This window comes from Apus apus, chromosome 5, assembly GCF_020740795.1.
Source record: "Apus apus isolate bApuApu2 chromosome 5, bApuApu2.pri.cur, whole genome shotgun sequence".
Taxonomy (NCBI): domain Eukaryota; kingdom Metazoa; phylum Chordata; class Aves; order Apodiformes; family Apodidae; genus Apus; species Apus apus.
Window position 1 is genome coordinate 53,743,248 of NC_067286.1, and position 26,373 is coordinate 53,769,620.

Consider the following 26,373-nt stretch of genomic DNA (forward strand, 5'->3'; position numbering starts at 1 on the left):
CTCCGGAACCATTGCTTCCCACGGCTCTCCCTCCCTTCCCTGACAACCGCCAGGCCAAGGAAGTGCCCCCTTGGGCCGCCTGCAGAGAGAAGCCCACTGCGCGCCCAGACAGCCGCCGCCTGCCTCTTGCCCTCACCAACACCTGACCCTCGCGGAAGGGCTGCGAGTTTCGGGCCCACTTGAGCCGGGAGCCTTGTTTCCAGCCGGCGCGCTTTTGGAGAAGGAGCTGCGACGGGCCGGCTGGTGAGTTCCGGGATGCGCTGCCGGTACCGGCGGTGCGGGGCAGGTACCGGCGGGACGGAGCAGGTACCGCGGGACGGGGGTAGCGACGCTCTGTGGGGCAAGAGCGGTAACGGCGGCGGTGCCCGGCGGGAGATGGCCCCACGAATGACGGCCCCACGAATGACCTGCTGCGGGGGCAGAGTGCGGGCTGCTGCGGTGGGGGCTGGGGAGGGCCGCTCCGGCGGCGGGCTGGTCCCACCCCGGCGAGGCTGCGGGGCAGGGGGAGCGGGAAGGCCCCCGCGGAGGCGGCCGCGTCCCTCGTCTGTCCGTGCCGGGGCGCGGGGGTCCAGCTTTTAGCTTTGGTGCCGTTCCCGTGGTGACATTTACGGTCGCTTGGCGTGACCGCGCCACACGGAACGCTCTTGGTTCAGTGCGTTCGGCTGAACCGGTCCTGTGAAAAATCCCACCCGCATCAACATCCCTGTTAGCTCAGCACCTTGTAAATCGTGTCGTTAATAAATCCGCAATCCAGATGCAGCGTGTTTCTGGTGAAGCGTGCTGTGGCTCTTCCCTCCCTGTTTTCCTGTAGTCACGGCAGCATAAGAAACTCCGGGGTGGTTCGTTAAAAACAGGAGTTGAACGGGAGGTCTGAAGGTGACAGAGAAGCTTTGCTTCTACAAAAGCACTAGGGCTTATGGGTGACGAGTGTGACGAGGTGCATTTATACTGACCCAATGTAATGGGACAGTTTCTTTCCAATACCCCATAGGAAACTTCTTTAACTCGCTATGTGCAAGGCATCGTCTTGCACTTACCTCTGAATGTCTGCTTAATTTTTTTTGTGTGTGTGTGTGTGTTAAAATGAAGTGAAGTAACTTTGAAAGTCCGTTTTCAGCACAGCAATACAAGTAGTAACCCCTTGTTGCAGTTAATTGAAATGCAGTCCTTCAAAGTTACAGTTTATTTGATAAGGGGTTTCAGTTTTCTGCTAAAAAATTCTGTTTACTCCTTTTGAATTGAATTGCTAACTTTTCCTGAAACACTACTTACTCTTTTGTGAGACTGTTTAAGTGAAATCCTGTTTTAATAAATGAAGCTGTATTGTTAAAAAAAAAATTTTTTTTTTACTCTTAGTTGTCACTTATAGCTGTCGTAAACTTCAGATAACAAAGTGTCCTCTAGAGGGAGATATTGGTGCTTTTATGTGCTAAAAAGTTAGTCGCCGTGATCCCATTAAAGGTCCTGATCGCTTGTATTAGAAAGGATTTGTGATGACAAATATGTGTATCTTACTAGGAACCTGTCTTCTGGATCTGTGCTTGAAAATTTCATTAGGGAACACAGACCACAGCCTCTCATGTAACACTTCTCAAGGTTAAACAAAACATGCTTGTTTTAATTAGATGTATCTACTTCTGCAGTTAAATGTGTAATCCTGACAAGTTCTACGACTCCTGTATTAGCATCTTTAGGACCTACGTTTGTGGCATCAGTTCTGCAAATGCTGATATAGATACTGACTTTCATACAGCATTCTCATTTTAATCAAGATCCTTTTGAGGGCAGTTTCTTCACGGATCTAAACCAAGAATTTCAGCAGCTCATCTGAAAGTGTTGTGGGTTAAATCACTTTAGCATGATGAGTGCTAACAGCTGGTCAAGAACGCAAAACAATGAAATGCCCAATTTAAACAATCTTAGCAATTGAAGGATAGCAGGACTTTCTGAGTACAAGCAGCAGAGGTTGAAAGATTATTTTTGCAGACACTTCAATTGTTTGAATGTTGTCGACCCTGTACTCCACATGCTCTGTCCACGTTTTTGAGAAAAGCTTTGTAGGGTTGTTATGGTGGTGAGTTATTTGACATGTTACATACACAGTCTCAGCATGAGATTTCTTTCTCACAGACACTTTGAAAAAGTTTATTTCACAGTAAACAGGGCATCTCTGCTCTTCTTTTTCTGGCAGTAAATGTAAATAGTGATTTCAGTGTAGGATCTGGCATGAGCCTATTCTGTAAAACTAAGGCTTTGTGGAACCTACTCTGTGGATATAGTTGGAAAATCGTCTCAACTTAAAGACTTAGTAAAAAATCTATTTACTTTTTTTAGTGCCTAGTTGAACCCCTCCATTCTTCTTTCAAGTAATCTCTACTGTTAAGAAATAGATATTGTTAGACTGACTCCAAAATAATTCTAGTATTTATAATCTTGTAAAAAGAAATACCAAGACTCTGCATAATTAATTGCCCTCTGGTGTGGTAAGTAAGGTTACTTACTTACAGTAGTCTTAATAAGGCTACTGCAAGTAAGGTTAAAGTTATTTGCAGTTCTTATGTTGCAAGTTTGTTTTCCTTTTCAAGCTCATTTTCATTGTTCTGTGGTATGCAAATACATCTCTGTGGTGAATTAAAAATGTATGCAAAATGCTTGGAGGCAAATGGCATTGCATAATTGAGTGTACAGATGTGTTCTAATGGAAGAATAAATTCCATTAATAAACAGGACTAAAAGTTATGGATTAAAAAAAACCAAACATATTTCTATCTGTAAGTTACTCAAATTGTAGACTGTAATAAATTGTGCTCTGAATAATCAATTCTTTGTTGTAGATCATCATTTTGGAGGATTCCAGCTCTGAAATTTCTGGAGTCTGCTGTGTCTAGCCATAATGAGTTCGTCACTGGTTGCTTATGATGATTCAGACTCTGAGGCAGAAACTGAGAAGACTGAAGTCCCCAGTACTTCTAGCAGACAAACAAACTTTCCAAGTTCTTCTGTGAATTGTGTTCAGTACTTTGCACCTAGTAGTTGGGGTACAAAATCTACATATGAAATGCGGCCTGCTGAGAACACTGACAGTTCTGGCACCAGCCCTGTTTGTGAAGATCTCCCTGAGCATTATACGCAGAATAACAACACTGATTTGACATCTCCTTATTTTAGGAGACCATACAGTGGCCATACTGCATTATGTGTGTCCTACAAAAACTATCAACATGCATCAGGCTCTTCAGCAAGCTCTGAAAACATTGTTTCCCAGAAGAGAATACATAAAGACAGTGCTACTGCCATAAAAGGAATTAGACCATATATCCCTAAAAGATTACGTCAAGAAAATTCCAGTGTGCCTGAAAAAAAAGAATCTGAGGAGAGAGAGAGCTCAGACTGTGATGTTAAGCTAGGCATATCAGGAGAGAAGACTTTGAGAAAGACCTCTGAATTAATTAAGCCATATTTGGGATCCAAATATAAATTAACTGAAGTCCCTAGAAGCTTAATATTTTGCATGTCTAAGCACAGTGGCCCTGTTAATGAAATCCAGTGGTCTCCTGTACGAGAACAAAGTCACATGCTTCTCTCAGCTTCTATGGATAAAACAATCAAGGTAATGTGAAACAAGATGCTTTGTGGCCGAATCATCCAACTTAACAATATTATATTGAATCAGCTTCTTCCAGGAATAACATCCTTGCTTGTGTGTATTTAACATTTCTAAAGTGTTCAAAATTTGAGAAGATGCTTTACAGTATGTGACCCTATTATGAACTTGTAGCCCAATCCTTCACTGCACCTATAATCAATTCCATTTTTTTGGAATGTGGGATTTTTTTGCTTGTTTTAGAGATCTCGGTGTTTTAGATCTTAAGGAGTTAGATTTCTGCTAGGTCGTTTCTCATAATCTGTATCAATACTAGGTTTTCATTATTTACTACTTTTTAATAACACAGTGGCCATAAGCACTGTGGTCTGGACACAAGTTCACCCTTAAGTCATTGAAGTCATTAAACAGCCAACCCTGCAATACTATTTTGAGGAACTTTACCTTTCTGACAGAACTAAAGTGACTGCAGCTGGAGGAAGTAAGTCAGGTGGGATGTTTTTTTCATCTGAACTAGTGTTGTGGGTCTTGCATCCCAGAAAAGTGTCCTGTTGTGATCTAAGAAGTCTTCCTACTATAATTTTGTTTTGAGGCTTAATTGCTCGTTACTTAAAAGTGTATTTCCCTTCTAGCTTTTTACTGAATTTGGCTTAATTTCTTTCTTTGTTAATTTAATCAGTCCAATGAGTCTTACTTCTATTTTAACAATGAGTGATAAAAAATATTTTATGTGTATGCTTTCCCAGACACAGGGCTAATGCTGCCTCTGGTTTCAAATAATAGTCTTGCAAAGTGGGTTTACACAAGAACATAGTTTTTATAAGAATGTGCAGAAAGTGTATTTTTTGGTGGGAGGCATACTTTATTGTATTTAACATAGCAGGTACAATTATTTTAAAACTTGATTCTGAAGTTTAGAGCTTTAAGTAAATCTTACTAAGCAAAGAGGCAAGAACAACACACTTTGTATCAGCATATTTCTAAAACCAAAAGAGGGGAGGGAACTTTAAAACTGAATTTGCATTCTGATTTAATGTAGGAAAAAATATTTGTAAATGATCTCATTAAAATTAAAATTTCTTTATTTATTAAGCTTTCTGCTATTTAATTTGTAGTGGAGAATTGAGTTTCATTTACTTTGGCTTTTGCGAGATTTTTCTTACCATATAAGTTTTTTTTTTTCTTTCCTTTCCTCTTTCCCCAGTTGTGCCATGGGGCCCTGTGAAATAGGTGCTGACTTTGTATCTTTGAAGCAGTGGTGTTCTCAAATCTTGGAGAGAGTTTTTGCTTTTTTTTCTCCTTAATGTCTGTGAAATCACTGATGCTCACAGCAGAGAAAACCCTACATCTACAGCATGAATAAAATTTCTCCTCTCAGTTTCTTATCTTTTATAATAACTTCACTGGTTCTGAAGTCAGCATAACCTATCACATCATGAAAGTGAATACTCTTAGCTATAGGGAATTCCTCCTTCATCTTCTGTCCCAAGATGCTTTTTATATCTTTGTCATAAAGATTAAATAGAAGGGAAAAGTGCCTTTGTTTTTCTTTCCAAGTGTTCTTTAATATCTTGAATAAGTTAAATCTTGGCTGCTGCTTGAAGAACAGGCTTAGAAGGAAAAGACCTAAGAAATGCAAAAAGTGCTGATGGATGTTTTTGATAAGCAGCAATTTCAAACTGGGTCGTACAAAACTACATGCACCTCTGACTCCAGTATGTCTGAATTTGACTTTTTGTCTTAAACTATCACACCATGTACCTATCCCAGAGCCTCTTTTACTATGAGTGAAATCACAGGTGTGTTAGATTTGGTAAAGCAGTCTAAAATGAGAGTTGTTACTAGAATATAAAATTCTTAAAGACTGCAAATGATAGCCTGTTTTGTCTTCTAAGCAGACAGAGAGATCATCTTCTAAAGTGGTGTTACGACTCCTGATTGGAAGCAATCTTCCAAACAGGAAAATGTGTTTTTGAAAAAATCAAATTGTTTTAGGTGCCCCAAACCATGGAAATTCTGTATAAGTAGATTATGTTAATATTGGTAACACTTCAGAGCATGAGTGTAAAACGTTAATGAAGTAATAACTGTAACAAAGTACCTTAAACCACAGAAGTCAAAGGCTGTAATGGTACAAGCAGCAGCATCTTTACCTTTTGCACCTGTATAATAAGTACCTTTCAGGCCAGCAGAGGGCACGGTTACATTAAGTATTGACTTGATGTTAGGAAACTAATTGCACAAACTTTCTTGGGTGATACATTTCTAATGACTATGACAGCAGTTTATCGTCTGGGGATTTTTTGGCTGTCTACTGCTGCCTAATGTTCTCAATTTCTGCAAGCATAAAACAATCAATTGCAAATGCAGATGTACTATTTTTTTTCTGATTCTGTATCTTTCCTCAGCTTACCTTTTTTTTTTTTTTTTTTTTTTTTCCCCCAAAAGTCACCTGCTTGGAATTTCTAGTTTAAATCCAGGCAGTGGAAGCATGTCCTCTTTCCCTTTAATGGCAATACGTAGACACTAAGGATGTTTGCACTACTTACTTTGAACATATGATTCGGATAAAATTCAAAGCACAGTTAGAAGCCTAAAACCCCTGCATGATGAGAGAGAGTAGGCAATTCAGAGCCTCAAAAATCTGTACCTTGTTAGTAATGTGAGTAACCACCTGAATATTTTTATGTGTAAGTGTCTTGGATTCAGTGTTTACATTCAGCCTGTGCATTAAGACATTTATATGTTGAATAGCCCTATATTAGTGGAGATTTCTCAGACTTGAGAATTCTGTCTAAGCAAATCTGACTGACTGTGATGGTTAAGTTGTGTTTAAATCAAAAGATCTGTAGTTGTATGCAATTTTTTAAGTATTTAGCCAAACAGTTTTGCATCTTTTTTCTGATCCTATGCACTAAAAATATTTTCCTTTTTAGATTTTTCATTTCAAACTAAGAATTTCCATTTCTGGAAAATGATTTATTTATTATTTTTTCTTGCATGGAGAAGGAAATAATATTTGGTTTTGTTATCTTTATTTAGTGATCTTAACTTCTTTATTCACACCTGCATAATTGTCCATATCACACAGGGATATATCTAAAATTTATATATGATACTGATTATATGGTTTCTTACTTTTTGAGTGTGTGTACGTATCCTTTTTAAATTGGGAAAATAATAGTCTTCCTTTTATCTTCTCACAGATTAACCAGTGTGCACTTACCCATCTTAGTTATGAATCCATGTAAGTCATGATAAATGTTTTCAAAAAGGGAGTTGATATGTTCAGTTTGTGTTGACTGAAGAACATGCTAGTGTCAGGAAAGATCACCTGAAAAAGTTTGTATAAGTGTCTTGTATATTTAGGAAGGAATGTCCTTTTTCAGAGGGTTTTATATTTTACAATAAGTGTATTCTTATTTTTTTTGTTACGGTTGCTTTTTTTTTTTTTTTTTTTTTTAAACAAGTTATCAAGTGGTACAGCTGAAAAAAATGTTTTCAGCTCAGGGGTGTAATTCTCTACAGCAGCACTTCTGGCAGCAGATGGGGCTCCTCAGCATCTGAGAAAGGGATGATAACTGAACTGTGCCTCTGAAAACGGGAAGGCTTTAGTGTTTGCCTCCGTATTGTGTGTATGAAAACCCAGCAGTTTATACATGCTTTGCAAGTTGTGTAAGGAAACTTTATAGAGACCTTAAAGTAAGATAGAACCTCATGTGGGGAGTGATACATACTGCAGATTAATTATCCGCGATTATTAAAATCTGGAGCATTATATAGAAGAATATTTCATGCTAAGGTTTAAATTTGTAAGGAATGGGAAAAAAAAGTAATCTTAGTTTTAGGCTTTGGCAGGTCTTTTACCCTGTAATTTCATAGGATTTGAGGTTCCCCTTTGGAAGGGTAAGCTGATAGTAACTCCAGCCTGGGTAGCTGGAGGAAAGGGCAGGAAACCTGATTCAAGTTAGAGAAAGTACTTTTGGGAGCTCTCACTGTGGCAGTGCTCTTCTTCACAGTTAAATTCTAACTATTATCAGTGGCTTATATTTCTATTTTAAATATGTATTTTAATGGTTGTGAAAGATCATTGTCTGAACTGATTAAATTTGTTTTCTTTGAGGAGCACTTCTTTATCTTCTGTTTGAATAGCTGCTATAAATTGAATTTAGGCTACTACTGCCATTTTTGCTTTTGCCTACCTAAACACTGAAAAAGTGTTTGATTTTAATATGTTGTCTAATTTTTTGCATAATTTTTAATACTTAGTGCCATTATTAAAGGTGCCTAGTTTCCATAGTGTGGATATTCAACACTTTCTGAGCATCAGACCTTGTTTAAGTATTTCTGGTTTAGAACCCCAAATATAGAATCCAAAATCACAGGTTACCATTAAGTACAGCTCCTGCAGGGTAGATAAAATGTTATTTCTTGAATGTCATGTTTACCAATTGCACAAACCCCTACAACTGCATTCAGATTGTTACCGTAATTTATTTGGAAGACCTTACCATTGCGTAGGGCCACAGAGATGTAAACATTTTCACTACTTGTTTATGCTGCACTTAGCTTTCTAGCAGTTGTTCACAATTTCAACCATTATTCTGTATTTCCTATTTTGTCTTAAGATTAACTGAAGGTAACACCTTTACATAATAATCTATAAAATTTTAATTCTGTGTTCCTGGTTTTCTATTTAGAGCATCACAGGAGGCATTTTTTCATTTTCAGCACTTTCACCCTCCACTGATGAGGAAAGAAGGTATTGTGACTCTTCAGTATGCAAAATGTGTATTAATAGCACTTTGATGAGATGACTTATAACACATTGTTCAAAGTTTTTCTTCTGCATTTTGCTCCCTACTTGTGTAGTTGAAGTTGATCTCCACTTAGTCACAGCTGAATCTACAAGGAAAGTAAAAGTTTTAGAAATGAGTTTAATGATGTCAGCCAGTTGAACAGAGGTGTTCCCTGTTCCTTATGGTTAAGAACACAAAACCAACCATTCCGGTTCAAACCAAGGCTCTTTCTAGCCCAGTGGTCAGTCTCTAGTAGGGTTTGTAAGTAGATGCATAGAGAAAAATAAGTCAAAGGTTTATCATGCCTTTAAGTACTCTTCAGGTCTCTGCTTGTTTTCAAGTTGGGATTTCTGAGCTCCAAAGTCGTTTTTCTTTGTAACTTGTTACCTCAAGAGAGATATTCCAGACACTTCTCCAATCTTATGAGACTTTCTTGTAATAATTAGATTTAGAGTGGTATATTACTCATAACGATCAAATTTAATGTGCAGATTTTGTTTCCTGGAGTGTATCAAGTACTACAAGAAATACTACTTCTATTCATATTTTCAAGCCTTTTATGCTTTTTTGGTTGTGTGTTTGTTAGGAGAAAGATAGCATAGTAGTATATTCCAGGAGCTTGTTACTTGCGATCCTGTTGTATTGGATAGAAAGCAGCAGAAAATGAAGGCATCCATTAATCCAGGTAATGTATGTAGCACTGATGGTGGCAGTACAGATTTTCTAGATACTGCCATTACCTTGTCTCAGAGTAGCAAACTACAATTTCTGTTTTCAGCCATTCTGCAGTCAATTCACTTGAAGTGGGCAGCATTTCTTGTTCGGGCACATGCACATCTGTTTGTGAAGGAAGGAGTTTAAGCTGCAAGCATATTTCCTGTAAACTCCTGTGTGGCTGTCAGATGGTGATAACCCTGTCACTGCTAGGCTAGATTCAGACTGTTCACTAAGCTGGTACCACAAGTATTACAATTCTTAGGTTCATTTAAAAAATCCAATTGTGACAATGCTCTGTGACTGTAGCCAATGAGAATTTGCGGACTCATCCTATTTAAAACATATATTCCACTTTAATGGAAATGTTTTTTTGAAAAGGACCTTTTTCATGTTAGTGCACTTATAATACTGTATTTAAAAAAGTAACAAGAAGTTCTCCTCAGTGTCTTGGAAATGGTAAGGAAACCCTCATGTTCTGGAAATTGTGTGCTGTGTGCTTAGATGAGTGGAAAAAAGATGGTTGTTTTCATGTTGAAGAGGCTAATAAATAGGCTATTCTGAAGTACCAAAGCTGACTTTATGATGCCTCATTCTGATCTTCCTCCCTTGTCTATTTAGAAATATATATATATATTTTCCAAGGCCTTTAAGCTTGCTGATTATTAAGATGGAAGTACACTTACTATATGATAGATACATGCGTAGTAATACCAGGTTCCTGGGTGCTGAAAGGGCTTCATGGTATACCTTGGTCTTTTTCTAATAAAATTATTTCATACACTTGAATGAGAAGTATTGTCCATAATGCTTACTTTGTAAGAAAGGAGTATCATGCAGAAAGTCATGTTCTTGATCATCAATGAAAGCTTCTAACTGTCCTTATGCCTAGATGACAATACCTGTCAGGATGTAATTCCTAGCTCTCACACAGTTGTTCCGCAAAGGCCATTAATATGTGTCAGCATGAATAAGAACAGTTCATGAAGGTGGTGGACTTTCCATCCCAAAGGTATGTGTGGGTAAGGGCTGTTCCACATTCGTATGTTAATACCTAGATACATTTATAGATCACTGTTACATAAAGATGTATTTTTAAAATTATTTTCTTGTTTCCAGCAATTCTGTTGTCAAGGAAACAGAAATTGTTGTAAAGCCTTTGTTCACTTTCTTAGCATCCACAGCTGAAGATGACTTGTATAGTTTTTGTTATGTTCTTAGTAGTTGACACACTCTTGTGCCTCAAAGAAATTTTTCAAAGGAGTATGTTTCTTTCAGTATAAATAGCACCGTCCTGATCTCTATGCTGTTTGAAAGGCCATTGTTTTCTTTCCTTCTTCACTAACAAGAACTAAATTCAGTGTTGCTTTGGATTAGAATTTATCTTAACACGTATGTGAAAACTGACATTCAAAAAAAGAAGAAGGAAAAAGTGCATTAAGCCTCTGAGCTTCTGGGTTAGGTTTTCAGTTCTGTAAGAGCATTAGTTTTTCTTTATGGTTTGACATGTCTCCTGAATTACAGTTTCCTTGAAGAATACTAGAGCAGTTCCCTAAGTGGTCTTGCAAAGCATTTTTGGCTGGTCTGTGGCCATGTTAGAGGATGTTCCTGTGAGGGAGAAGAGCAGGAGATGGGTATTTCATGACACAGCTAATATGCTTGGTGTTTCCCACCAAAATTGGGAGTTATTTAAAGAAGAATTCAGAAAATAAAGTTCTTCCAAGAGCAGTAGAGTTAATGAGCCTGGCTGTATCTTGAGGCTGGCTGTAGATACATTTCAATTTCTCTCTCCTTCAGGGCTTCTGCAATGTCTTTCCCTTTTATTCAGCTCCTTAGTTTGGTAAAGTTTTCAGGGAAAAAATACTGAGACCTCTATGAATTTTGATTGATGTTGACCAAGACGTACATAGTGGCCACAGGTGAGATGCATGGGGGACGTGCCTGTTGTGACAGTGTTATTAACAAGCCTTTCTGTGGAAATCCAAAAAGATGGAGATTATCCTTAACAATGATGTAGAAGAAAGGGTAGCCTGTAGCAGAGAAATAAGCAAGCTTGTCCCTCCCAGTATAGCCAGCCTACTAGGGAACTAAAAATCAGGGCTGGAGATGTCAGTGAGCTGGTGTCTCTATGAAGCTTAACTGATAATACCATAAATTAGGCTATCCAGTTCTGCATAGGGTCTCTGTGGGCAACTGCTGTGCAGTGTAACATCAGAATGTCACATCAATTGGGAGAAATGTATGGTGGTGTTATACCCCTCCTGGGTGCTTCAGTAAAATTGCTGGTGAAAAAGTCAAGATTTTGGTGCTTTGAAAAAAATGGGTTAGAGAAGTTTCAAGTTCTTAAGTGATGGAAATATTTTATAGAAGTATCTTTTTTTTTTTTTAATCAGTTGAGAAATTCTGACATCTTTGCTGTTTAAAAATATAAATAACACCAGTCTAACTTTGCTTCTTTTCCAGAAGTCTAGCTTTATTGAGGCATTGCATATACTGCTATATATATTTTAAAAAAATAAATCTGCTAACAAAGCTATGAGGCATCTTATGACTTTGATTCCTTACCTCTCTTGGTCTGTCAATGTTGTCAAGGAAACAAATTTTTGAGGAGCTTTGCTCTACTTTTCAGGTTCTATAGACTGATTACTTGTGTAGGATTTATCCAGCATCAAGAGCAGAAACAATTTGCCTGTAGTTTCTATTCTTTTAAGTTTGTTTATATCCCTGCTTTTTTCAAGCACATTTTATTTTTAGCATGTGTGAAATATCTACATCTTTCAGGTCATAGTATAAGGGAATGTAGCAAAGATCGTTAACTCTTGGTCTTTAGGTGAAGCCTGATCAAAATAACTTTAATGATATTTTGCTGTATACTTATGATGCAAAGAGAGACAACTGCTAGTTATGGATTTCCCTTAGACTAAAGGGGAAAAAAACATTACAAACCCAATTGTTCTTTAGAGAAGTTGCATCACTACAATGGAACTAATAACTTACTGTTCTTTATCATACAAATCATGTTTCATTGCAGTGATCCACCCTCTTCAAAGAGCAAGCATTTTGTGGCTAGTGTGGAACTGTATTTAATTTGTCTGCCAGTACGTACGTGCTGGCTGACTGGGTGGTTAGGGTATTATTACTGAGCTTTACTGTCAATGTGCCTGTGGAGGCACATGTAATTAATTTATTTATTTTTAAATTTAAATGAAACTGCTGATTTTCTTCTAGGACACATCTAGGAACGTAGTTATAAAAAATTTCACCTTTCTCAAATGTTTCATTTGGTTAATGGATTAAAGATATTGGGTGTGACAGACAGTAAAGACTGCACATACTTGTATGTTGTTCATGTGCCAACTGTGTGACACCTCGCTTTCTGAAGTCAGACTTTCGAATTTAGCCTGTTCTCCTATCTTCTTGTCTTCCTCCAGATTATAATGTCCTCATTAAAATAATTTTTCTCATTCCAAACACTGTGATTAGTGTCTGGAATTGTATATTGTTATATACTGAGGAATGGACACAGCTGATTCTCTGTGGAAAGGATGGCTGACAAGGATGCAGGTGGTTAGGGATGACCTGGTCATTATAAACATGTTAAAGCTTGGCAGGTGTGTTAAAGCTAGCACTATGTTAACAATGCCAAAGAAATTAAAATTATTTAGATACTTCAATCTTAGTCTTGCTTGTATTGAAATTGTACTAGTGAACTAGATGAATGCCCTCATTGCCAGTAAAACACGTAGCTGCTTGACATAATTGTTTATTTTCATAATTAAATGCCTAGTTCTGTTGATATCAATGGCTTTAGGATTGCATCTACATTTCCATAGCCTAGGATTTTTCGTTTGTGGCTTTTTTTTTTTTTTTCAGTTACTAACATTCTCAGTAACCTTGGAAATAATAGCCAATTTATATTTTAGTTGAAAGATTGAAGAGCTGTAAAGAAAAGTTTACTTGCTGAGGTTCACTGATAAAGGAATGTAAAAGTCATTAAAGCTCAGGTTTTCAGATAGGTGTTCTGAATCACTAACTCTATACTGCCCCTCATAGTCAGATATTACTTCAAATCAGTGTGGGTAATAAGGCTGCAATAACTACTTCTTAAAATAAGAAAGCCACTCGGTTAATGTTGGGAATGGGGCAGTATTTGCCTGTGAATGTGGATTAGGTTTTTTCGTACAGATGGAAATTTATACTTAATTGCAAGTGTTTACTATTATTTTTAGAACTGTGGTAGCAATGTGTTACTCTCTGCTATTGCAGAAATGCTGCCAGTTGTGTGCCTGCTTACAGTGCGTCCAGCTGCATTGTGCTGTAGAACAGCCACCCCTCATCTAATGGTTGGGTCTGTGAAGCTTGTTCATAGCTGTTGTCCCTGCTGTGTGTCAAGTTCTCCCAGTGGATAATGTGCAAGAATGAGACAGCTTAAGTTGCTTCTTTTATTTTCACAGAATCACAGATTGTCCATATTAATAGAAGAGATAGTTGTCTGATATTATACATTTACATATTTAAATATCAAATTGTAAAGCATATGAGTGGCTTTAGCTGATTCAGAATTTTATATTTAAAAAGCATGATAATATTGAAGTACAGTGCAAATAGATATGTCTGAAGTTTTGATAGCCTCTGCTTAACTGAAACTTAAGGAAAAAGCAAAACCCAAACAACTTGAAAGGGTTGGTGAGTGTTGGTTTTCTCCCTCCTGTGTTCAGAAATTATCTGCTGTTGACCTATGACTTGGGGCAATGTTTCAGAAGCTGGGGTGCTAAGACTGTACTTATGTTCCTAATAGAGCAGTGTCTCTTTCTCTAAAAGTGGATGAACAAAGTCTGTGGGATGCAAGTATCTGAGGGATACTTTTTTGTGAATGTACCCATCTGGTCCTTAGTTGTCTGCAGGAACTGCGGACACTTCTCAATTTGCCTTTGAAGTGCTGTAAGTCTGAAATTGAGGTGTTTAACACTCATAAGGAATCCCCACTTTTAATAGAGCCTAAGTGTATGTCACTTGGGGAAGTGATGGATGGTAATAAGTAAGATACATAGAGGTGAAGGGAAAATCAGATTATATAATAAATGGCTATAATAATTTAGCTAGTTAGCTCATGGTGAGATATAATACATGTGAAGTTCTTCTTTGCCTGCTGGTAAGATATTGATTGCTTAAATGTTTTTTGGGGACAAATACTACCTACTAGTAACCACTAGTGTGATTTTGCTTTTAGGTGTTCTGAACACATTCTTATACACTACTATTACCCTGTGAACTTGATGAGGAAGTGCTGAATTTATGCCATGTTATTCTTCTCCCATATAGGTTTAACAGTAGAAAATTTAGTGTTTTTAAAGTAATTCTTAATAGCTACCTGTTCTTATATATTTATTTCTCTTGAATATGTGCATCAAACTGCTTTGCTTAAACCATGTTGTCCCAAATATGCCTAATGCTCTGCATGAAGCAGATAATTTATTTCAAGTAAACTTTTGTGTATTCTTTTTCTCAAGCCAACAATTTAGTATATGTAGTATAAAACTGGGGTGGGGATTTAAGAATCTCTGCCACACTTGGCATTGCCTTCTGCTAAAATAATTCTTATTTTTCATATTGTCCAACTAACCATAGCTTAAATCACTAGCTGATTTATAGGAATATGGTAATCTCTTTTCATTTCTTCGTTTTCCAGGAACTTATAATTTGAGGTACATCTATAGCCATATTACAATGATTAGTCACAAAACACTTAAAGGTTAACTGCCAAATAGGTGAGAATTCTTCCCTTTATTTTGGTGTGTGTGAAGTTACTTCTCTTGCACTGTCTGCCCAGCATGAATGTACAATTGTTATTTTATAGGTACAAAAAACCCCAGTCATGCTCATAACTTTTAGCTGGCTGAAAATGTGGTTTGTATGAGCATCTTCCTTGGAATCAATGGTTTATGGAGACACTGTGATTAGCTTCAGGCATGATTATCCCAGAATCTTTCTGCACAATAAAGAACACAATACATTAAAAGATGGCAATCAATGACTGAATCACTTTGCTGTTGAGAAGGGTAGGGTTGCTGGTAACTGATGATTTTAAGTATCCTTTACTGGATATATTTACTTACTTACAAATTACATTTTTGTGAGCTTTGCTTGTAGTGTAAAAGTTGCCTGTCTTCAGAGTTAAGAATTTTATTTTTTTTTATAGGTGGTTCTCTTTTATTTTTAGTTTTCTTTTTTTCCTTCCCTTGGCAGTTTGCTTTACTATTCAGGATGTGGTAACCACACCCCTTTCTCAAATAGTGGGAATAAGCTAAAAAAGAGATTGACTGTCACAGATGACTAATATATCAGATGAAGTCTCTGATTGTGTGAATCTTACTGTTTGTTCCGATTTGCTTTCACTGTTCTTGCAAATCTTATTGGATATTTTGGTTGGGAATTTCTGATGGTTTATTGGAATTGACTAATACACAGGGAGTTAAATTCTAGGCCTTTTTAGTACAAATCTCTGCAGTAATTCTGATATTTCTTAATTTGGATTTTAAAATGGCCTGAGAAAATAGTATGCATAATCTACATGTTGATTTATGATGTATATGGTCCAATACCATCATATTGTCTCTGTAGACTAGATGAATTCAATTGAAAAACATGTTTTTAAGTGTTGCCTTCATCTTAATTTGTTGTAAATTCAATGGTGAGCATTAGAAACATACTCATTTAATCTCTGAAATTTCAAAAGGCATTATCTTGTCATACTTCCACAGAAATAGGAGAAAAATACTAACAACGTCATTTTGCTTGTTGTTTATGCCTTCAGTTCCCTGGTTGTATTGTTCTAAAAAGCAGTGCCCTTCAGTCTTGTAACCCAGCTGCTTGGGGGGACTAAATCAGCAGTAGCTTTGAGGACAAGTTTTATTCCTCCACTGTATTTCTTTTTTTTGGGTAAGCCCAAGTGTTTTTCTGAAATATGCCTTGAGAACTTTTTGGAAAGTTACAGTTGTGAAGATCACTTATATCTGAACTTGTGTCTTTACTAGAAGTGCAGCAACGTGATCTCGCTTCTCACGCTTGTTCATCTCTGGAGACATTATGAACATTTTTTTCTCCTTTCTCTGTCCATTTACAGTGTAAGAAAACATATTGGGAAAGGTGGGTAACATGTGAATCTCTTGAGGAAGTTCTTCCCAAACCTGGAATTGGGATCCTGAGATGTATGTGCTGTTTGGGTTCAGGTATTGTCCTTTCACTGATGAGAAAAGGACCAGTGCTTCCTTGCAACGTCCAGCTGACTGCTCCTGTTGGGTACAGGCTCAGGGGTTAATGCTTGGAGTGTCTTAGACCCTTCTCTGTTCTCCAGGCAGTTGGCATTGCTAGTGCTTGTAATGCACCTTCGAAGCAGAACACTAAATGTGCATTTAGCTAGGCAGCTACAGGAGCTGTCTTTGAAACAAGGTCAGGAGCTTCTTGGCACTACATGCTTTTTTAGAACATTTTTCTTTTTTTAGAAAGATTCCACCCTCTTTTTCCCTCCAAACATATTTCTTCACAAAACTTTCATCAGGAGAGACTTTTCAAGTATAGAATAAAACTGCTAGTCAAACTGGGTTGAGAGGTACAGACCAGCAAGGCATCCTTATAACATACAGTTATTCACACTGTTTGATTCACACAATTATGCACACATTTTGACTGATTGAAAGTCCTCTGTGTCAAATAGTTGGAGAGCAATAGAATAAACTTAATCTATTGTTCTTTAGAATGCTGCCTAAATGTTTGTTCTTCATCTTAGAGCACACTATTCATTAATGTCTTTTCTGGTGTAAAGAAGCTTTCTCTGCTCTTAGAAGAATAAAGTACTAAGGCATGACTGTTTTGACACCTTGTTCTTGGGGTTAGTTTTTTCCTATTTTCAGGGTTTATTTCTCCAAGAAGTCTTGATCAAGACCAAGGCCAGTGTAGATGATCAAAGCCTCCTTCCATCTCTGAAGTCAGTAAGGTTTATAACTTTTTTTCCCAACAAAATAATCTCAATGCATTTTCTGATCTTTCACGTTTTTAAATGATACATTGTATTTAACCCCTGTGATTTGGTTGTATTTTTGTGAGGAATTTGACTTAACTGTAGATAAGATGGAAGAAATTATACAACCTAATGTGGGTAGTATCCTCAGTATGCACAGTAGCGGTACCCCTGGCAGGATGATGAATATTTTCAAAGAAGTATCCCTCATATTAGTCTTGTGATCTTGAGTTCAGTTAAGGAAGCTCAGTCATTTTTGGTTTTGGTTCCATCTGGTGGTGTTAGGAATTAATTTTTAACTGTCACTTTGGAGAAAACAATGAAAATTAGTGTGTTTTTTCTCAGCTTTTGCCTGAAGGAGAGTTTTGTAACAGAAGCCACATACTTGCATTTGAACGCATATCTTTATATTAGCAGGTAAGTAAAGGTATCCAATTTTCCTGAGCAACAAAATACTTGATTACAGGTCTAATGATAGTTTAAGAGGTGTTTTCAGATGTGCTCAAATCAGAGACTTGAAGCAGATGAACTTAATTATCTTTGTGAATATTCACAATCACATTACGTGCTTTAAATGTCACATTTGGAAATAGGGCCTCATTGCTAGTTAATTAACTGTAATTACTCAAGGTAGTACTTATGTTTCTGCAATTTCTTACCCACCATGAAAAATGTGCTTTCCTTCTAAAGGTGTAGCAGTATGAAAACCATTTTACTTAACTCATTGTTAAAGTGTTACTCTTTCTTTGGCCCTCTGTACTTTTTACCTCTAGCATTGCTACATGGAGTCAGTTCTTCCATTCCCTTTGCTCTGCTGTCTGGGCAGTGTTTCTAACATCTGAATCAAGCTATATATTTTTTTTTCCCGTTTATTAAAAAAAGTAAGCAGCAGGGTTGGTTTTTTTTTTGTTTTTGTTTTTGTTTTTTTTTAGCAGAATAAGAAGATAGAAGCAGTAGTGAAGTAGATTGGTAGCCTAGATCCATCATGAGGTGTTACAAAGGTGTGTTGACATCTTCAGCTAAAGAAGTACAGCTTATGATAATACCAGAAGGGTTTTTTTCAGTCATGGCACCTATGCTCAGTATGTTTTTCTCTCTGTAAGGATGTTTTTTCTTGGCAAAGAGCATTATACAACCCAGGATAGCTTACACTGCAACAAAAAAAAACAAACCCTCATAGATCCTAGAAAATCCTCCCTATGTTCTAATTTTCAGCTTCCCTCTTCCATCTTTCTTCTTTGCCTTTCATGTAGCAACTTAATTGAAATGTCAAAGGATTCTCTCAACTTTTTCCCCTTAAAAAAGAAATCTTTCTTCAACAATGGCAGTCTCCTTGATTGCAGCAGCACACTTTACATATGTTTGTGTGTTATTAAAATATAGATTTATAGAGATCTTTTAATATATAAAGAGCTTGAAATTAATAGAAAACCTCTGTTCTCAATTACTTCTACTTAAAACTGTTTAATCTCTTTGCCTGCACACTCATTCACCTGTGTGCTTGAGGTGTCCATTGATATCCTGGTAATAATATATAACTTCATATAACATCATAATAATATTTTTCTGTAAAATACAATATATGCTTTACAATAAAGACTTTAATTTGTGAGAACTCTTGCCACATGCTAAGCAGATGTTTGAGTCTCAGACTTCAATTCAAAGCCAAATCAGAGAACAACAAGAAAAGCTACAAAATTTTAGAAGCAGTCATGAAGATTAATTAAACTAATTAACTGTGCTTTGTGCAATGGGAGTAGAGATAACTTCAGGTACACGAAAGCATAATCAAGGAAGTGATTAATATTGTTTGGAGTGGTAAAAGTATTTTAGTGATGACAACACAGGTGGAGAAGAAGCTGAGATACATAGCAAGCTGAAATATAATAACATGAATCTGATTGTGAAAGGGTCTTCAAGGTGTTATATTAAAGTAGTGCTGGATGTGGTAAGCACTTCATTGGGGAAACTTTCCAATAATTTTTCAGTTGAAACATGACTTGGAAAAAACAGGCTTTTCACAACTAACAGGTTTTGATTTTAGAAAGATTGGATGAGGTGATCCTTGAGGTCCCCTCCAACCTTACATTCTATGATTAATATTTGGAGAAACATCATAGACCCATTCTAACTGAATGGTAATGCTCTGAATGACAAAAAGCTTTCTTATCCATATGTTTGCTATGTCGAATGTGTTGAAACCAAGTAAAACTTATTGCTTATTTTTTTTCCCATCATTGTATATGAAAGACTCATTTCTTTGTTAAGGACTGATGAGAAATCTGCTTTTTGAGTATCTTAGTACAGAGTTGGTTTATCAAAAACTTTGATCCACAGCTGCTGACATTAGGACTGTTTCTTTTAGATGTTGTTTATTTTTATGTGCCTAAATAGGAATTAAATATTCCTGAAAAATATGTTCAAAACTGGTCACTAATCTTAATTTTTTTGCTCATATGCAGAAGCCTGTAATACTAAGAGAGTTTTCAAGTAACCCAAACCCAAAATATTTAGATTAGCTATTAATTTTTAAATTATTCATTCTGTAGTTCTACAGTGATAGTGAAGTAAATAAATACAATTAAATATTTCTAGTAGTGAAGTAACACTTTCTCTAGACATGTCATACTACAGTGAGAAATGCTGAACCAAATTCTACCTCGTGTGCATCCGTATTGCTTAAATGCTTATGTTATGGTAGTGCCAAGGTGTTGAGCACCCTGGGACCTATGGTGAAAGCTACTTTGGATTTATGTGCATGTTTTAGTGCTGCACTGCATAGATGAATCAAGCCAGCTTGGGTGCTAAAAGCTGCAGGGGTTGGTGTGATGCCCTGCTGAGCTAGGCAAGTGGTCCTCTGGGATGAGTTTAACAGTGGAATGTCTCATGTTACCCTACACTGACATGATGATAAAGGAGGTTTGCATTATGTGAATGTAATCAGGGGCAGTCCTTACTGGGGGAATAGAATAATGATGCATAATTGCCTGCTAAAATGAAATGTGTTCATCTGGCTTTAGAAAAAAAACTGTGTGGGTGAGGCGGTGGTGTGTAATTTTAGATATCTAAGTATCACTTCTGCTTATCTAGTTAAAAATAATTAATTGGATCCTATGTAAATGACAGGCAATGTTCCTAAGTGTCAGTATGTTCATATCTGCTCCTTGGTAACTTTGACTGTCATTGATCCATGGTTTCATGTCAACATTGAAATAGGAGAAAGCTAGTTTTTAACCTGGTTCTAGATTTTTAGAATGAAGTATTATTATTTTAATTTCTAGCTTATGCTTCTATACCAGCCGTAAAACAGCTGTAAAATTGTTACTGTAGAGTAATATAGTAGATACTTTTTAACTGGTACAATTCTGAATATTTATAGGTGCTTTCACCCACACTTTTAGAGCAGGACATCTCACTTCAGTTGTACTACTAGTTAAAATTACAAAAAAAAATATTTTCATCTGGTAAAGAGCTTTGAAACATTTGAACTTCAGTAATAATAATCCCTCTTTAAGGCACAGCTTTTTATATCTTAAATTGCTGCCATTTTTTCTCACCATGTGATAATCAGATTAAGTAAATACACAATTTTTAGGTGGTTATCAGCTTTAACTAAAAGAAATACCATTGTTGGTGTTTGTTTTTTTTTTAATTAATATTAAGGCTGTGTTTAATGTTGTTGAATTTATTATTTAACAGCCCCCTATGTGTTAATAAAGAAAAGGCTATTTACCAAAGTCTTTTGGAGTCTATGAAACAAATAGTTAGCTGTTCTTCCATGGTTATTTTTAGAATCTTAAATTTTGATGCAAACTGTTCTGCTTTGTGTTGATGAAAAATATAGTCAGTGATCTGGTGTTCAACTTCAGGTTGGCTTTATCACTGCGCTACCTTGTAGGAATGTAAGAGAACATAGAACACCCTCTCTACTGACTAGGTGTACATTAGGTTTGCAAATTACCTACCAATGCCTTTTGGGATAAAGGCTTTCATTAAATCACTGTCAATAACTTCCTGTTGGGCTGACTTATGTAATAGGTTGTTCTTCAAGATTTCACAGGAGAGAGATTAAATGTTATAAAGTACAAAGTACAGAAACTCTGTAGGGCAATCTAAATGATGTTATAGGAACTGAACTCTATTACAAAGACGAATATTAAACATATTTTCAATCTTCTGTTATTTGTCATGTGAATGCCAGGTTCCTCTCTATCTAATGGGTTGCATAGATATGCAAAGGAGAATAACAAAGGCTAATCAGTTTTGTTTTGTGTAAAGCTGTTAATACGTAGGTACTTGAGTTCCCTCAAAAAAAAAAAAAAAGATCCAAGTATTCTAATGGTGTGTGTTGACATTGTGTAAATTGCTTGGAGAAGAGGAGCTGCTGTAATCACTTCACTTGAAAAGTGAATATACTTAAAAAGAAGATCGGATGACACAGCAGATGTACATCTGTGCTAAAATTACAGTGAATGAATCAAGTCTTAGTTAACCTGAGACAGCTGAAGTAATGTCAATGGGGGCTTTAACAACTGGGGAAACAAACCAAAGCTCTACTCTTCTCTTTAGTGTAGAGGCACACAGATCTGAAGAGCAGTGTAATGGCCCCAGCATGCTGGAGGTAAATGTGGAAGTGAAATATTTTTGTCTGTAACATGGGGGAAGCTGGAAGGGAAGGTCAGACTTCTGTTGGTGACAGTGAGCTTCCTAGCACCCTTACCACCACCCTGGCTGTGCAGTGCTTCACCAGTGGGCCAAGGAATAGTCATGGTGACAGCTGCACTGGGTGAAGAAAATTGACTTGTGGTGTGTTTTGAGAGGAAAATAGAAAAACAAAATTAGAAACGGGCAAGTTGTTTTAAAACTGACTTGTTTCCTAGATAGCCACTGCAGAGCTGGATTGTCTCTTACTACATTTACTGGTCAGGAATGTGCTGAGGGAATATCTTTTGTGTGCTCTGCTGCACACATTAAAGAAAACCTAGGCACTGGAGAAGACAGCCATCCTATACTTCTACATACTAGAGACCCTCCTTGTGAGTGGACAGAAAATGCAAACATCCTGAATATAATAATCACTTGTATCTCATAGTGTTATTCATTCTGTGATGCTCTTCAGCTTCCAGGATTTAACAGTATTTTTCACAGACTTCATTCTGGATAAATTCTGCCTTAAACCATTCACTGGAGACCCACCTGAGCAAGAATTCCTGCAGCAGAGAGATTTGGACCTTGTGCTGATCTCCTTAAGATGAATCATCTTAAGGGTCTCAGGAGAATTTTATTAATAACGATGTTTTGTTTTCAAAGAAGGAAATTAGAACTGTGAAGATTTCACTTGGCAATGTAGAAAAACAAAAATAAATAATGTCAGTTTTCTCTCAGCTTTAATGTTGGAAAGAAATGTAAACAATAAGAAATACTATCAACTGCACAATGATTGTGTTTTGAACAGATTTATACCATGGATTCTAACCAACATATGAATTAAAGCTTTCATACATATTAACAGAAACTAAGCTGCTTTTTCACACTACCCTGTCTAGCTGCCCACTTTGATTATAGTTTAAATAGATAATATTTGATATTTCATTGATTATTCAACGTGTCTCCTCAATTTTTAGTTTATATTCTCCTCTGGGATGGCATTCATTCCTGTAGAGAATATTAGTTTATACTTAAGGTGCACGGAATTGTGTTAGTTTTTCTCTTTGTTGCCCACTTCCCTGGAAGTATACTTAAACAGCAATATCATCTTACTGAGTTTGTTTTAATATATTTTTATTTTAGTGGAGGTGGAAACTGTGCTGCTAGTACTGTGTATTAAACAACCTACTCTATTTAGTTTGTTGAAACTAATTTTGTCCATTTTAAAATATGTCTTGTATTCCATAATGATACTAAATGGGTACATGGAACTTGTACCCCTCAGCCCTGTTTAAAAAACTAACTTCTCTGCCACACACACTGTGCATGAGTAAACTTTTTGCCCCTAAAACTAAAAGCTCGCTGCCCTGCCTTAATTAGATGATCACTGGAAGTGCTACAATACAATGAACTGAATCAGATGATCCATGATTGTTTTATGAAACCCATTAAAAAAAACACACCCTAAAACCCCATCAAAAACAACTGTATGTTGGTTTTATTTTCAAATGAATACAGGAGTACTCCAGCATTTAAAAATGCTATGAAGTTTCACTTTAAAAATATCTTTTTAAAGACGTCTACATTTAAAACCAAGACTACCTTGAATTTAAAAACCTTCTGTTTAAGTAGCAGTCAAAGATGTTAAGAATTAAAGCAGATATTAATCCTTAAAGTATTATGACACTTGAAAAAAATATAATGCTGCTTTATCTTGTGCTTTAGTGTGGTATTTAACATCAGGCATGTGCAACACATTATGGGATGCTCTTCATTTGTAGAATCTAGATCTCTCTATGCTATTTTAGAGTACTGTTGTCAGTATTCAAATTCATAATTGATTTTAAGTTCATAGATAGTTCTAGTTAGTCCAGGTATTTTCTAAGTGGTGTGTATATATAAATACTTAGTACTTTGAAACCCATGTTTTGGGATGTCTGGTGAAAAAATTTTTACTTCTAAATGGTGTGGAATAATTTATTCCACAAGGAAGATATACTGGTTCCAAGTTTCACTGCCTTCCCCCCCACCCCCTTCAGCCATTAAGTATCAGAGTTGAAAAATCAGCTACTGCTGAAGTTAATAAATTTCCTTTTATTTTCATGAGAGGTTCAAAGCTGAAGAACTTTTATAACAAATGATAGGCCAAAGCTTGCGCAGTAGCCATCATACTTCAATTATGTAATGATACTCTAAAAATATCATGTAATAGGAAGAGGTAATGTTTTCAGCCTGTGATTACGGGACCTTTGGGAACACAGATTACTTCTAAGGGATCCATAAAAAGTGATTAAGGAAAATGCGTTACTTGGCAATCAGTTTAAGGTAGCTGCATAGTCTGTGTCCCAACTGGGGATTTCTTTCAGTTCTGGAAACTGAAACACATTGAAACTCTCTTCTGTATTGCTTATTTTGAAGATGTTGTTGATTATTGCCATTTATTAGCACATTCTGTAACAGTACTGTTTTACAACCATATTTAATAATAAAACGTCTGGTTATTTTGCCCCTCGACCCCACTCCTGAGCAGTGCCTGTGTCGCATTCTCTGCTGCTCATCCATAGAGAAGACATGTCTGGTCCAGGTTTGGCAGCAGGTCACTCGTGCTGGGCTGTGGCTGTGCCTCTGCATGGAGCAAGGATGCTGCTCTGTAGGCGCTGCCACTGCTGCTGTGTCACAACACACTGAGGCCCAGGCAGCTCACTCTGACATGTCTCCTGGCTTTGAAGCTGTTCATCAGTCAGTTCACTGTGGCAGAGCCCTGTTGGAATAATTGTTAGATTAGCCTTGAAAGTACATCTGAAATAACCTGAACTTTCTGCAGGGGTGACTTTGATTTTGAGGGAAATTATCTTTCAGGTGGAAAGTGAAGCGAGGGTAAAGAGAATGTCTAGACTGAAGAAAGAAGCTATCTTCAGTGCCTAAAGGTGAAGAATCACCATGTATTTAATGGATGCAAAAGTAATTTTGAAGTCTTTTTCATGACCCAAATGCTTATCAGCTGGTCATAAATATATTGCCTAACTTTTGCTAGCTGCATAATTATGGAGTATATGTATGAAACCACTAATTGCTTAATCAGAAATTAATAGTGGTGTTAATATTCCCTCAGTTAGGAGAGTAAGTTTCAAACTCAATCTAAAGATTTAAGTTTATTAACCCCCTACCCTCAACTTCCATTGGCATTAATGACTCTTGTGTCAACACATCTGGAAATTGTTTCACCTGGATCTTAAGTCTTACACAAACAAGCAGAATATTGGCAGCCTTTAAACCTACAAATAAAAGAAGCAAAATGAGGATGATGTAGTTACTGTTGAAATACGTCTTTTGAGTGAGAATTGTGTTCCTCTCTTTAAAATGTTGATATGACTAGTAATGAAGTAGCTTTACTGTTGAAGTTAAGGAATATAATGGTCTTTTAATAGCACCTTAATGGCCTCTCAAAGGACTTCCACTGAAATAATTTTACCTTCTCATAATTGCACTTCATAATGACTGTAGCAGCACAATTTAAGGTCTCCTTAGTTTTTTCATTGGTTTGTTAAATATAACAAACCCTCTGAGTTACCATTCTGTCAAATAAAGAAAGTGTTAGATTTTTTATTATTATTGTTTTATCAGGTGTGTCTTCCACACCTAAATATTTTGTCTGTCCCAGCAATAATAAGGTAGTAATTAATTTTTGTAAAATTTTATCTGTGTTGCATAATAACAGTAATGTATATATTGAATTGATATGCCATGCAGGAAGATTATTTCTCATGGCAAACTCTGTATTTCATGTTTACGTGTGACTCAGTAGCTAGGTGTCATGAAGAAGCAGATTATTTCATATTCACTGCTTATATTATTTTGTGCAAATGGCCTGAAAGAAAGTGCTTGTTCTGTTTTGTTATTTTGTGAAGCCCAGGTGTTAAATGGAAATAGTTGACTATAAATCTGGCATGACTCTAGCTCAATAGCACAGCTACAGATATACCATCATAAAAAGAAAAATTTACAATGAGTTGCTGTGTCATGAAAGCACTCAGATATAACTGCTATTGACTAACTTTTGAAACTTTTAACTGTGTTTTCATGTAAATGACCTGGCAGGCCAAGATTTCACCCTGAACTTGTTCATACTTTGACAGTTTTACTTCAGTTCTCATCACAGACATATTAATTTTTAGGTAAACATACTTTATAATCAAATTATAATCTGTAGCTTCAGTTTATAAAGGCAACAGGGCCTATTTCTGAATTATTATGTAATAATCTAGCATTGATTTACTTTATCAAGTGTTTAACTATGTTATTGGTATTCTGATGTTTCATGTTGCGACATCCATGTATGTGTTATTTATCAATGTTTAACAACAATGGTCTGGACACAAAATATGCCTGTCTGTGCAATGCAAACAACTGAAAGGGGAGGCCTCCCTCTGAGAGGGCGGTGGGGTGCTTGGAGAGATGAACTTACTTGTTCAGTAACTGCATGTTATTAACAGGGAAGAATATTGAAAACCATGAAATGAAAATGTTGTCCCAGCTGTCCATCTTGTTTGCCTTTCTGTAATGTCAGACACCAACAACATCCAAGGAATAGA

The 26,373-nt window shown here is 36.6% G+C and overlaps 1 protein-coding gene across 1 annotated transcript in view; it reads left to right on the forward strand.

Annotated features, from left to right (window-relative positions):
- The first annotated feature begins 247 nt into the window (after window positions 1-247).
- WDR25 (WD repeat domain 25) overlaps window positions 248-26,373 on the forward strand; it is a 63,824-nt gene continuing 37,698 nt past the window's right edge. Inside the window, exons 1-2 of the mRNA XM_051622095.1 lie at window positions 248-306; window positions 2,835-3,610. Of these exons, the coding sequence (XP_051478055.1) occupies window positions 2,894-3,610 (717 nt within the window). The 5' untranslated portion in view covers window positions 248-306; window positions 2,835-2,893. The remainder of the gene's footprint in view (window positions 307-2,834; window positions 3,611-26,373) is intronic.